The following is a 14454-nucleotide window of genomic DNA, read 5'->3' on the forward strand; positions in this document are numbered from 1 at the left end:
CCACAAAAAAGGGTTATTAGGCTGCTTTCACATCGATCCGCGGATATGATATAGCTATACACTTCTATTATGTCTTGCAGGTTTGGTGCACTTTCAAAGAGTGTGCACTACACCTGGGGGGAGCTGGCGGTAATACCCCATATTTCATTCTGGCCCGTGGCTGGTTACCAAATCACTTAAGTGGCCCTCGCTCTTCGAAAGGTTGAGCACCCTTGTTCTAAAGAGATCCCACAGGTATGGTATATACATAATTACATTGGCTCCAACTGGACCATTATGTAACAATACCTGGAATTCTTCTTTAACAATTTGCTTTGCACTGTACATAGATTTAATAAAAGCTTGTCAGCTCAATAAGGAAGGATAGGATTGGCTCTGGGTCAAAGTCAGGCTATGAACTAACCTGCCAGCAGTAAAGCAGGATCCGTTGGCTGATCCGATGGTTGAAAAGGCCACAAACAGAGGTACTAACCAGGCCGCTGGATGCAGAACACGATCCCCGAAGGTCTGAAATGAGACGGGTAAACAGCTTTTAGGACGGACACCAGGTTTTCTACAACATATGTCATTTACCACCTGCTCCAGGTTGGTCCACACCTTACCAGCCAATTGATCATAATACAGGTGATAGGACAGGTTCATTCCCAGACTTTCCATACAACTATACCCGAAAAAAAATCTTGCCATTTATTTCCCCCAAAAAATAAGTAAAGCTGTAACCTATTTCATGCTGTAAGTCGGCGCTTCCTCAGGGTCAGTCTTACCCGGTGCTGTTTTTGAAATATAGACAACCATTTCAGTGGGAAACAAGTCTTTCTGAAATAGTTCAGGTTTGTCAACCAAGGTGTTTAATGTTCTGGACAGCTGTCACTTTTAGGTAACTTTTTGCTATAACATTACCGTAACCATCACTATCATAATAAAGTGACCTGCAACAGTGATGAATTCAACCACTGTGCGCCAGGGGAGCAAAGTTTGGCAGACTGGCATGGAACAGTAGGACCATGGTCCACTGCTGTTTTTGGAGAGACACCACCAACAGGATCACTAAGAGACCAATTTCCTCTTGTTTTGGTGTCGTACTCTTACTGGCTGAATGAGTAAGGTGTCATAATGTCACTCAGCCCTCTCTAATGAGTGAAGTTTGGCAGTGTTCTGGAATCTTTTGGCACTGGTGAAGAGAGGATGCCCATCCAAACGCGTAAACTGAATAGATCCTAGTGGTGTCTTCCCAAGCCAAGGAGCACGTAGTTGTAGTTGATCAAGCAATATTGTCTTTGATGATTTTGATGAGCTTGCGGTTCACAGTTGTTTGTGAGTATACACCTATTTTTTTTTATCAATAAATGGTTTATTAAAAGTAATGTGCTAGGTTGGGGCACCCTCTTGCTTTTGTAGTACAACATTTGAGCTACAACCATTGGGATGGCTGTTTCCTATTGGTGATTCTACCACTGGCAAGGTGCTGCTGGCGGCAGAGTCTCCAACTGTTCTCTAATCTCTATGTGCTCTATTGGTAGGTTGATGTGATGTAATACATAAAAATGCAGACTTGCTGTTTTTGCAAAACCCAATGTGGTAGAATGCGATGTCATGCATAAAGTTCAATGCAGTGTTGTTTGTAACTTTTAAGTTAAAAAAAGTAAACACTCACATGGAGCAGTCTGTATGCCAATGAAAAACTCAATAAAAAAGATTTTATAAAAGAAAAAAAAAGTAAACACTGCAAAAAAGGAATACTGCAGCCTGTGTTTGATTAAAACTGATGCAGGTAAATAACCAAATTTGTAGTTGAAATACAACTATGAGAGCTCTCTTACCTTCCAGAATTTCTGTAATTCAGTTCAGACTCCCCTCCCCCCCACCAGACAGTTCGGCCAGATTGGGGACCGCTGTTTCTTTGCATATGACCGCTAAGCATTACAGACCACCAATCACCATGCTGATAGGGCAGTAAGGATCAGCAGCATACTGATAAGGTTATCCCTCCTGTTTAACGTTCCATAAGCAAATTCAAGAAGGAAGACAAGTCTAATGCAGGAGGGTCCTGATTGGCTTCTATAGATGCCCCATCCACTCTGACTGCGTCTATGTAGGGTATGACAGGAAACTGATACCAAAGCTAATTCAAGAACTTATGCAAGTTACAAAGATGAGATTCATTTATCAAAACTGAAGGACCTGTGCACGCCTACTAATGCGCTTTGATCTTTTGTTTTGAACAAGCTGAAAAGAGAAACTGATTGGTTGCCATGCACACGTCTTCTAGTGACTGGTCCAGTTTTTGGCAAATTCTCCCAGTGACTTTTAATACATAATTAAACTTTAGCTTAAGGCCTAGTTCACACCTATGCAGGTTACAGTTTGCATATTCCAATACACGCTTTTGAGCCATTGAAGTCTATGGAACCAAAAACCAGAAAAAAGTCCCTGGCCCTTTTCCATACAATGCACAGATGTGAACATAACAAATCGAAAACCATGTTAAAGGGACTGTAGTGTGTTTCTGAAAAACTGAAAACGCACAAAAAAATGCATAGGTGTGAACCAGGCTTTATGGCTTGATTCACACCTATGCATTTTTAGTGCTTTTTGCATTTTGTAGATTTTCACTACAGTCCATTTAACATGGTTTCCTATGGAACATGTTCTGTAGAGCAAATATGCAAAAAGCACAAAAACTGCATAGGTGTGAATCCAGCCTTAAAGGGTCATTTAAAATGTTTTTTTAAAAAAGGATATGAGAAGGAAGATGCAGAAAGGTAAAAAAAAAAAAAAAAAAAAAGTATTGTTTTTCATAGATCAATAAATAAAAATTAATCTGCGCTATGATGATTGAAAAGCAGCTAGCATAAATAGTTGGTAACATTATAATATTAAAAAAATAATGGGAAGCAGCGCGAAAAACATGAAAAAATGCACGAAACGAAGAGTCCACTGTATTATAACATAAAGAGTCCGTTATTCAGAGGAGACTGGAACCACCTATGGTGCATACAGGACAGAATTAGGGTGAGCCAAAAGTATCCGCCACCGAACACCAACACACCACGCCCCTTACCAGAGAAAATGGACCACTGTATTATAGGTGGTCAGATGAGCATAAATGCTTGGCATTACAAAATATGAGTAACAATCAGATTTCCAGCAAACCCCACACCCACATCCACAACGTGGAAATGTCTGAGCAGCTCAACATAATGAAAAGAGAGAAAACTCACCACAGCCACAGCCGGGGACTGAAGGAGCTCTGTTGGGGTCATCACAGTGAAATAGGCAATGTTGATCAGCAGGTAACAGGCCATGACCAAGGGGATCCCAAGTATGATGGCCAAGGGGAGGTTTCTGGAACAAAGACACAGATTGGCACAACCGCAACTCCCGAGTCCCAATCCCATCCTAAACCCTACCATAGAAGCTGGAGTCCCAATCCCATCCTAAACCCTACCATAGAAGCTGGAGTCCCAATCCCATCCTAAACCCTACCATAGAAGCTGGAGTCCCAATCCCATCCTAAACCCTACCATAGAAGCTGGAGTCCCAATCCCATCCTAAACCCTACCATAGAAGCTGGAGTCCCAATCCCATCCTAAACCCTACCATAGAAGCTGGAGTCCCAATCCCATCCTAAACCCTACCATAGAAGCTGGAGTCCCAATCCCATCCTAAACCCTACCATAGAAGCTGGAGTCCCAATCCCATCCTAAACCCTACCATAGAAGCTGGAGTCCCAATCCCATCCTAAACCCTACCATAGAAGCTGGAGTCCCAATCCCATCCTAAACCCTACCATAGAAGCTGGAGTCCCAATCCCATCCTAAACCCTACCATAGAAGCTGGAGTCCCAATCCCATCCTAAACCCTACCATAGAAGCTGGAGACCCAATACCCATCCTAAACCCTACCATAGAAGCTGGAGTCCCACCATCTGTCCTCTCCATGTTATATTGTTATATATAGCGTAAAATATATATTATTTATTTTTTTATTTGTTTTTGGATAATAACACAATGAAGACAGTAGATTTTCATTTCAGTATTTAAGTTGGACTGGATCAGGTTGCTCTACCCCCATAATATTGGTAGTTGATCCTACCAGAATTTTTCCACATCCTGTAACAAGGTGACAACACCCATCCTGAAAGTGCAGCATTGTCACCCTGTGGATGTTCTATCCCATTTATATGTATTTCTGTGTTGTATTGAACTGTATCGGGTTGCCTTTGTTTGATGTACGCTGACATCTAGTGCCCATTTTAAACCACTGCATCTTGTTTCTAACTCTGTCTCCCCCCTGCTGTGTTGTGCTTGTTAGTTCAGTTCTGGCTAGAACCTCTCTGTTTCTTCCATGTTCCTTCAGTCAATTTTAGTACTTTGCAGAGATAGGACCCAGGAAAGTCATTGTCTTCACTTCAAAAGACAGGAAAAAACATTCTCTGTAGTGCAATTATCTGAAGTAAAAGTTGCATTCAGCTTCTGAGTCTTTCACACGGACGATCCATTCAGGTCGGCCTGTCAGTTTTTTAGGCGGACCTGAATGGACATTCCATAGAGGTCTATGGAGGGACGGATGTCAACGGTGACATGTCTGCTGACATCCGACCCACTCCGATCCGAAAAAGTGTGACGGAGGAAAAACCTATTTTTCCATCCATCTGTGGATCAGATTGGGTGGCGACAGACTCTACGGTCCGTCCTCATCCAATCCCCCATAGGGGAGAGTGGCGCTCTGACAGGTCCGTCATCCTCCTGCTCAGTGGGGATCGACGGAGCGATCCCCCGCTGAGCAGAGCGGGCTCCGTACACAGACCCGTCCGTGTAAAGGAGCCCTTACTAATGAGTACAGCTGCCTGTGGATGGTGCCAAGTCAGCAGGGGACCCACACTATCTGAACAGACTTGGTCTAATGCCGCGTACACGCAATCCCACATTCCGAAAACAAAATCCATGAGATTTTTTTCCGACGGATGTTGGCTCAAATTTGTCTTGCATACGCACGGTCGCACAAAGTTGTCGGAATTTCCGAACGCCAAGAACGCGGTGATGCACAACACGTACGACGAGCCGAGAAAAATGAAGTTCAATAGCCAGTGCGGCTCTACCGCTTGATTCCGAGGAACTTTGTGCATCAGAATTGTGTACACGTGATCAAAATTTATGCAAACTAATTTTGTTGTCGGAAAATTTGAGAACCGAATCTGATTCTGATGGAAACTGTCCGATGGAGCCTACAGACGGTTGGAATTTCCGACAACAAGCTCCGATCGCACATTTTTAGTCGGGAAGTCCGACCGTGTGTACGCGGCATTAGTGGGTAATGTCAATGCATAACGCGGCATTTGTAACTGTGGACAGGAGAGTCTTAGATGGACGTGGAATTTAAAGCAGAGTTCCACCCAAAAGTGGAACTTCCGCTTATCTGATTCCTCCCTCACATTAAGGACCAGGTGCCAAGAGGCCCCATATTTTTGGTACGGCCGGCGCCGAGGGGTTGAAGTGGTGGTAAAGGATTTCTTTGATTCATACCTACAGGTAAGCCTATGTAGGTACAGTAAATCTCTCCTAAACTTGCACGTTTTAGGAGATATTTACTTTAGCAGGGCCGGTGATGTCACTGACTCATGCACACTGCGCTCTCAATGGATGGCCGTCTACAGAGAGAGTTGTGCCGCGGCCATGACTCCCGCATGCAGGAGTAAGGTCATCGTGGCTCCGCCAGTCAAAGGGCGGCTTTCTGTAAGGAAGAGCGGGTGAAGATGTCAGCAGTGACAGCGTGCCGCTGAAGGGGTTCGTTTTCAGGTAAGTCTTCAATAATGTGCTAGTATGCGGTGCATACTAGCACATTATGACATTCATTTTCAGGGAGAAGATTTATTAATTTTTTAATTAATTTTTTGCAGTTTATTACTGCTTTAAAGACAAGAAGTGATAGCTGGAGTAAGGCCGCGTACACACGGGCGGACTGTTTGTCGGATTGTTTGACGAACAAAGTTGGGCGAACAGTCCGCTCAAAATTTGCATGAACGGACTTGACCACACACGATGAACGAACAGTCCGCTGAAAGCGTGCGCGATGACGTGAACGGCACGTACGACGGGACTAGAAAAACGACGTCCTATACACTGCAATGCAACCTTCGGCCGTGTAAACCCTTTCTGAGCATGCGCCATACTTAGTCCGTCCAACTTGCCTACACACGAGCGGACTGTCCGCTGAAACCAAGTTTGGACGGACAAAACCAAGTTTCAGCGGACTGTCTTACGGAAATTCCGAAAAACTTTGTTCGTCAGACTGTCCGCTGAAACTGTCCGCTGAAGCCCACACACGAGCGGACTGTCCGCTGAAACACTGTTCAGCGGACAAAGTTGGGCGAACAGTCCGCCCGTGTGTACGCGGCCTTAGGTGTAAATGAGTTAAGCAGTTACAGCAACAGAGGCCTTAAAGTGGAAACTTACGCATTTCAGCATCCTTTTTTTTTGGTCCTCCCCCCTCTTACAAAAACGGGGAAAAGGTTTTACTATTATCTGCATAATGTAGTGTCGATTAGTGCTGCACTTCTTGCTTTCTGGCGCAACGAAAGAGGGTTAGGGGTTGGGAATGAAAGCAGTAACTGTTGCTATAACTGCTTACAAGGGTATAGCTGGAGTTGGGCTTTAATTGATTGGTCTTTGATTTCCAAATCAATCTAAAAACGACTTATCCACCTATGGCTAGGGACTTTAAACCTCTAATCACCAACACCAATTAACCCCAATTACTGATAGGTGTGGCCGGAACAGTGGCCCCATTCAGGTTTAGGCTGAGCAAAGAGCAGACACTGATTTTTGTGACCTAAGGCTCATTACACTGCAGCTTTACAAGAATGTAATAATAAATTACCACTAGGTGGCAGCACATTCACACCCCACCTGTACTGTGCACTGCATGACCTGCTAAACATTTATAAGACCCCTTTCACACTGGGGGGGGCACTTTTGAGGAGTTTTAGCAATAAAAATAGCGCCTGAAAAGCGCCTCTCAAGCCACCTGAGTGCTCTCACACTGGGACGGTGCACTTGCAGGACAGGAGAAAGAAAAGGACACTTTTAACCCTTTATTCAGCCGATGGCGGGTTAAAAGTGCCCCACAAGTGGCCAAAAAAGTGCCGTTATCACAGTAGTAAAGCGCCCTGAGTTTTAGTGGTGCTTTTCGGCCACTAGCGGGGTGCTTTTAACCCCCATTAGCGGCCGAAGAAAGGGTTTAAAACGTACTTTAAACAAATTACAGTTTGCCGCATTCATCTAAGGAGTTGCAAACACAGAACGCTGCGCTCTTAAATGGGGGTTTTTCACATTTTGTCATGTTACAACCAAAAACGTAAATGTATTTTATTGGGATTTTATGTGATAGACCAACACAAAGTGGCACATAATTGTGAAGTGGAAGGAAAATGATAAATTGTTTTCCAAATAAATATGTGAAAAGTGTGGGGGGGGGCATTTGTATGGCGCCCCCCGCAGTCAATACTTTGTAGAACCGCCTTTCTCTGCAATTACAGCTGCAAGTCTTTTTGGGGATGTCTCTACCAGCTTTGCACATCTAGAGAGGGACATTTTTGCCCATTTTTCTTTGCAAAATATCTCAAGCTCTGTCAGATTGGATGGAGAGCGTCTGTGATCAGCAATTTTCAAGTCTTGCCACAGATTCTCAATTGGATTTAGGTCTGGACTTTGACTGGGCCATTCTAACACATGAATATGCTTTGATGTAAACCATTCCATTGTAGCTCTGGCTGGATGTTTCGGGTCGTTGTCCTGCTGGAAGGTGAACCTCCGCCCCAGTCTCAAGTCTTTTGCAGACTCTAACGCCGCGTACACACGACCGGAATTCCGGCCAGAAAAAGACCGATGAGAGCTTTTAATCAGAAAATGGGACCGTGTGTACGCTCCATCGGAATTTATCTGTCTGAATTTCTGCCAGCCAAAAATTTATAGCATGTTCTCAATTTTCCCAACGGAAAAACTTTTTATCGATCGTGTGTATGCAATTCCGACACGACAAAAATCACACATGCTCAGATTCAACTACGGGACGGAAGCTATTGGCTACTGGCTATTGAACTTCCGTTTTCTATTTCCATTGTACGTGTTGTACGTCACCGCGTTCTAAACGATCGGAATTTGGTGTGACTGTGTGTAGGCAAGACAGCTTGAGCAGAATTCCTTCGAGAAAACCATCAGAGCTTTTTCCGACAAGAATTCCGAACGTGTGTACAGGGCATAACAGGTTTTCTTCTAAGATTTCCCTTTATTTGGCTCCATCCATCTTCCCATCAACTCTGACCAGCTTCCCTGTCCCTGCTGAAGAAAAGTATCCCCACAACATGAAGCTGCCACCACCATGTTTCACGGTGGGGATGGTGTGTTCAGGGTGATGGGCAGTGTTGGTTTTCCGCCACACATAGTGTTTTTCATTTAGGACAAAACATTTAATTTTGGTCTCATCTGACCAGACCACCTTCTACCACACATTTGCTGTGTCCCCCACATGGCTTCTCGCAAACTGCAATCAGGACTTCTTATGACTTTCTTTCACCAATGTCTTTCTTCTTGTCACTCTTCTATAAAGGCCAGATTTGTGGAGAGACGACTAATAGTTGTCCTGTGGACAGATTCTCCCACCTGAGCTGTGGATCTCTGCAGCTCCTCCAGAGTTCCCATGGGCCTCTCGGCTGCTTCTCTGATGAATGCTCTCCTTGCCCGGCCGGTCAGTTTAGGTGGACGGCCATGTCTTGGTAGGTTTGCGGTTGTGCCATACTCTTTCCATTTTCAGATGATGGATTGAACAGAGCTCCGTGAGATGTTCAAAGCTTGGGATATTTTTTTTATAACCTAACCCTGCTTTATACTTCTCCACAACTTTACCCCTGACCTGTCACTCCTGATGTGTTCTTTGGCCTTCATGATGCTGTTTGTTCACTAAGGTTCTCTAACAAACCTCCGAGGGCTTCACAGAACAGCTGTTTTTATACCGAGATTAAATTACAAACAGGTGGACTCTATTTACAAATTAGGGTTATTTATGAAGGCAATTGGTTCCACTAGATTTTAGTTAGGGGTATCAGAGTAAAGGGAGCTGAATACAAATGTACCCCACACTTTTCTCATATATATTAGAAAACCATTTATCATTTTTATTCCACTTCACAATTATGCACCACTTTATGTTGGTCGATCACATAAAATCCCAATAAAATACATTTACGTTTTTAGTTGTAACATGACAAAATGTGGAAAATGTCAAGAGGTATGAATACTTTTTCAAGGCACTGTATGTATTTTGCACGATTTTTTATTTTTTTTGGTCATTTGGAGTGAATATCTGCAGGAACAAACACTTTTTTGGGTGCAATAAATCACACAAGTGCTACTAGACTAGACAATCTACTATCCAGAATCTATTATATATTAGATGACTGCTATCCAGGACCTTGTGTACTTTCTGAACATTTGGTATTCTGTCTCTGGGAGATGTTTCTCAAATCATTTCATGGTGCCAATTGAGGATTAAAAGTGTTCTAAAGCACTGAGGCATTGCATGCAAATTGAAACGCCTAAGGTTCGGCCTCATATTATATGGTTTTGGTAAATCTGAAGGAAAAACTCAGCAGAAAAACTGATAGTGTGTATGGGGCTTTTCCCTTCCAAACTATCTCAATGTAAAAAAATAAAATAAAATAAAAAAAGACAAGTTGTGGCTATACATACCCTGTTTCCCTGAAAATAAGACCTAGCGTGATTGTCGGTGATGGCTGCAATATAAGCCCTTCTCCCCAAATAAGCCCTACCCTCTTTCCCCAAAAATAAGCCCTACCCTGAAAAGAAGACCTACAATGACTTTAACTAAGGCTTATTTGGGGGGTAGGGCTTATATTTCAGCCATCACCGACAATCATGCAAGGTCTTATTTTCGGGGAAACAGGGTATGCTTTAAAGCAGTGGTCCTCAACCCTTCAGACCTCATGGACCACTAAACTCCCAATTTTGAGTCCCGCGGGGCACTAACATGAGTTTTAAATGCCTCATACATACACAATGCTCTGGCTCTCTGCCCCCTCCCCCTGGATCACACTGCTGCCTTATACACACACAATAATCCAGCTCTCTGCTCCCCCGCCCCCCCACACTCTGCATCACACTGCTGCCTTATACACACACAATAATCCAGCTCTCTGCTCCCCCCCCACACTCTGCATCACACTGCTGCCTTATACACACATTGCTCTGGTTCTCTGCCAACCAGTGGCTCTGGTTCTCTGCCCCCCCAGCATCACCCACCACGCTGTTTGACGGTCGTTCCTGCACTTACCCCATCGTGGCGGGTGGCAGGCAGCGTGGTGCAGCGGCTCAGCTCCCCTCCTCCTCCTAGGCGTCCAGTAGGATCACCTGTCCTTTCAGCCAATCGGGTGACTGGTGTCAAAACCCACTTTCTGATTGGACAGGAGGAGGACCAGTGTTACCACAGCAAATATTGATTTGGTGTTGTAACACAGCTGGGTGGGCTTGGAGAGCACTCTCTGTGACGTGAGAAAACCCTATATTGAAGCCTATTAGAGCCTCTTGGTCTAATCGGTGCATCAAAAAAACAGCCCCTCCGCATTGGAATCCATGTGGGAGTGTCCTGAAAGGGGCCAGACCCTGTGCGCTCTTAATGGATGGGCCACCCCAGCTCCCCCCCCTCCCCCAATCACACTGCTGCTTATACAGACACAATGCTCCGGCTCTCTGCTCCCCCCCCCCCCCCCCCCAGCACTTTGCATCACACTGCTGCCTTATGCACACATTGCTCTGGTCATCTGCCAAATTCTCCCAATCACACTGCTGCTTTACACAGACCCATCATTGCATCTCACCTCCTTATCCAGCCATGTGCTCAAGCTCCGTGCTCCCTCCCACAGTCTGTGATCAGCGCTGCCATTGGAAGTCCCTTTCTTTTTTACCTTCCACTCTCTGCGCTACGCTCGGTGCCTCCCTCTGAGTTCACAGGAGTCGTAACTACAGAGGGGGGATTGGGTATCAATGTGTGCTGACAGTATTGACTGTCAGCGAGCATTGAGAGCAACGCTGGAAACAACATTGGGTGGTATACAGCCACCACAAAGTTGATTTATGGCAGAACCCCGGGGGATCATCAAAATGTTTGCGTGGACCATCAGTGGTCCACAGGCCACTGGCTGGTGACCGCTGCTTCAAAGAATACATTCAGTTTTGCAGGGTGCAACTCCAATTACCCCTTTCCTCTCCCTCTCAATTGTTCAATACTGTGTTGGTACAGCTTCTTAAACTGTACACCTTTATGGTATAGGTTTGTGATATACCACTGCAACTTCTGAGTACAGCACAGCTTATAACAGGTAACAGTGTGTCTGAAATAAAACATAACTCCAGCCACATTTTTTCTAGCTTAAGGGCACTTTCACACTGAGGTGGTGCTTTACCGTCATTTACCGTCATTCTAGCTGGACTTTTAACCCCCACTAGCGGGCGAAAAATGTTTAAAAGCGCCCGCAAAGAGCAGCTGCTTTGGCGCCACTGCCCATTGCCCATTGGCAGGGGCACATTAGGAGCAGTGTATACACCACTCCTAAAGCTGCTCAAAGATGCTGCTTGCAGGACTTTAAGCATCCTGCAGGCGCACCGCTCCCTTGGGCTTTCACACTGGAATGAGAGGAGAGGCGCTTTGTAGCCGCTATTTTTAGCACTATATCGCCGGTAAAGCGCCTCAGTGTCAAAGTAGCCTAAATGACAACAATAAATACAAGGTCTAACACTTCCTACACTATGCAAAGCACTAAAAGTTGCAATTAAAGATTCATCTCCGTTTTCCATACTTTACCTTGCGATCGCCTATAAGAGCCCCAACCAGTTCACGGTTTGGTCATTATTTTAGGAGGAGCTGCTCTGAGCCTTTTCTGAAAGCCATCAGAGGCGACATTTAGGGCCTGTAGTATTATCAGGCTGAACATTCCATTTCTTCCTCTGGGGTAGCTTTTTTTGTTACTGACAGGGCCGTTTTTAAGGCAGGGCAAAAGGGGCAGCTGCCCTGGGCACTGTCATTGTTGTGGGGCCCAAAGCAGCTGCCTCATACTTGCCAACTATCCCAGTTTAAATTTCCTTGTCTCATGCTGTGTCCTGATATTTCAGTGTGAAGTGCTGCTACTAATGCTGCCCAGCTCTGCCCTATTGTTGTGTACAGATGACTCACCTGCAGACCCTGTGTAAATAACCAGCATTCATATGTAAATAGAAGCAGCATTCATATGTAAATAGATGCATAGATATGTAAATAAAGGCAGGATCCATACGTATAGCATGACCCCTGGAGTGAGGAGATGATGTGCTGTAACCTCTAGCAACGAATTAGTGAGCAGTATTACTGTACAGTAATCTCAACAAGCAGAAATCATGTGCTGTAACCTCTAGCAACTAATCAGTGAGATGTAATGTGTGCTGTAACCTCTAGCAACTAGTCAGTGAGTGGTAATTATACACTGTAACCAAACAGGCCACTGTGAATCAATAGGTATTTAATTTGGCAGGAGACATGGGAAGTGTGATAAACCTAAGGAAGGGAGAGTCTCACCGGCTGCTTAGAGACACAAGAGATGCTCCGGTCATCGTTTGGACACTTCCAGTTCTGTAGCCCTACTCAAGCTCCAGAAGAAATTCCAAATTTAAAGCACTTCCAGGGCTGGCCTGATCATTTTGCCCACCTCCTAATGGATGTTGCTGTCTCCTCCCATGAGCAGCCCCGGAGGCTAGTAGACCCCAGTGTGCATACTATGGCCTACAGTGCTAGCAGTCTGTTAAGTTCTTATCACAATGCAGCTGAAGCCAAGTGAGCCTGATATTTATGGCCAAATCAATGTCTAGAACCCCTGATATTGCTCTCACCATTAACCAGGGTCAACACGACATCCTCGCCCAGGGCCATCTTTAATATTGATTGGACCCTGGGCAAAAATTTTCTTAGACCCCCCCCTGTGCAATTTCGCTCTCAGCCTTCTCTGAGACATACAATAAATAGCAGCTAGACTTAAAATCAGTTTACTGTATCAGATCAGGCAGCGATTGCGATTGGTTGCCAGAGGTTACAGCATATCATTACTGCTTACTGACTGGTTGCTAGAGGTTACAGCACTCCTTAAGGCTCACTGATTAGTTGCTAGAGGTTACAGCACATTTCTGCTTGTTGATTGGCTGCTAGAGATTACTGTACAGTAATATTGATATACCTATGAATGCTGCCTTTATTTACATATCAATGCCGTTGGCCTTAGCTATTTACATATGCATGTGACTGCTATTTACATATGAATGCCAGTATTTACATGTAAACACAGGTCTGCAGGTGAGTCATCTGTACACAACAGTAGGGCAGAGCTGGGCAACATTAGTAGCAGCACAGGACTAAAACTTCAAGGGACAAGGGAATGTAAACTGGGATAGTTGGCAAGTATGAGGCAGCTGCTTTGGGCCCCACAACAATGACAGGGCCATGGGCAGCTGCCCCTTTTGCCCTGCCTTAAAGACGGCCCTGTCCTCGCCACAAAAACCCAGTTTGTGCCCTCCAATATGGCCTCAACATTAAATTTCCCACAGCTGGCAGACGAGGAGTTAAACGCCCTGATATATTCCCGTGGGTCGAATTCTAAATCTATTCTGTACTTCTACAAATTACAAGTAATAAATCAATGGCGTTTAGTGCGCACACGTCTTACCTGTATGGATTTTTAAGCTCCTCTGTAATATAATTGAGCTGGTTCCTAAAGGGAGGAAAATAATTCACACATGACAAATTGATCCCATTGTGAGCAAATTATCAGAGCGGTGCAGATTGACTGTTCAGGAAGTGTGGGACCTGGACACCAGCGATGGAAAATTAATTATATTTAGAGGCACAATAAGTTAGAAAAGGATGTAATAAAGATTTAAAAAAAATGTTTTCTTTTATTTGTTGGTAAATTAGGCCAACACAATGGGTGTCACCCGTCATTTTTTATATTGTTGGGGAATCTGGTGGGAAGGACCTCTCTTACACCTTTGAAGAACTCAATTTCCTCCTAAAATAAAAAATAAATCTAAAACCAAAACTTTTTCTTTTAGATTTGGATAAAGTAGAGATAAGAAGTTTTTTTTTCATTTTTATGTGGTGTCTCTACTTCATTCGCTGCAGCTAGGGGGGATCTTAGCACAGCGGCTTAGTAGTTAGCACTTCTGCCTTGCATCACTTTTCCTCCCTATCCAAAATGATTTTGCTGAATTACAGCTATGGCAATTTTTACATGGTTACAAATATAGGTATACAAAGATCAGGACCCAAAAAATGAGTTTACAATGTAATGACATGATACGTATTATTTTATTCAATATCAACATGCAATTCATACAACAGTGCAGCCACTTCTGCTCTACA

The 14454-nt window shown here is 44.3% G+C and overlaps 1 protein-coding gene across 1 annotated transcript in view; it reads right to left on the reverse strand.

Moving 5' to 3' along the window:
• SLC7A9 (solute carrier family 7 member 9) overlaps positions 1-14454 on the reverse strand; it is a 76171-nt gene that overhangs the window by 13213 nt on the left and 48504 nt on the right. Inside the window, exons 7-9 of the mRNA XM_077452595.1 lie at positions 13760-13804; positions 3222-3345; positions 404-507 (exon numbers count right to left, since the gene is read on the reverse strand). Of these exons, the coding sequence (XP_077308721.1) occupies positions 404-507; positions 3222-3345; positions 13760-13804 (273 nt within the window). The remainder of the gene's footprint in view (positions 1-403; positions 508-3221; positions 3346-13759; positions 13805-14454) is intronic.

Source organism: Lithobates pipiens, unplaced genomic scaffold (genome assembly GCF_037356315.1).
Source record: "Lithobates pipiens isolate NorthernLeopardFrog02 unplaced genomic scaffold, aLitPip1_a1.2 Scaffold_10, whole genome shotgun sequence".
In the NCBI taxonomy this organism is placed as follows: domain Eukaryota; kingdom Metazoa; phylum Chordata; class Amphibia; order Anura; family Ranidae; genus Lithobates; species Lithobates pipiens.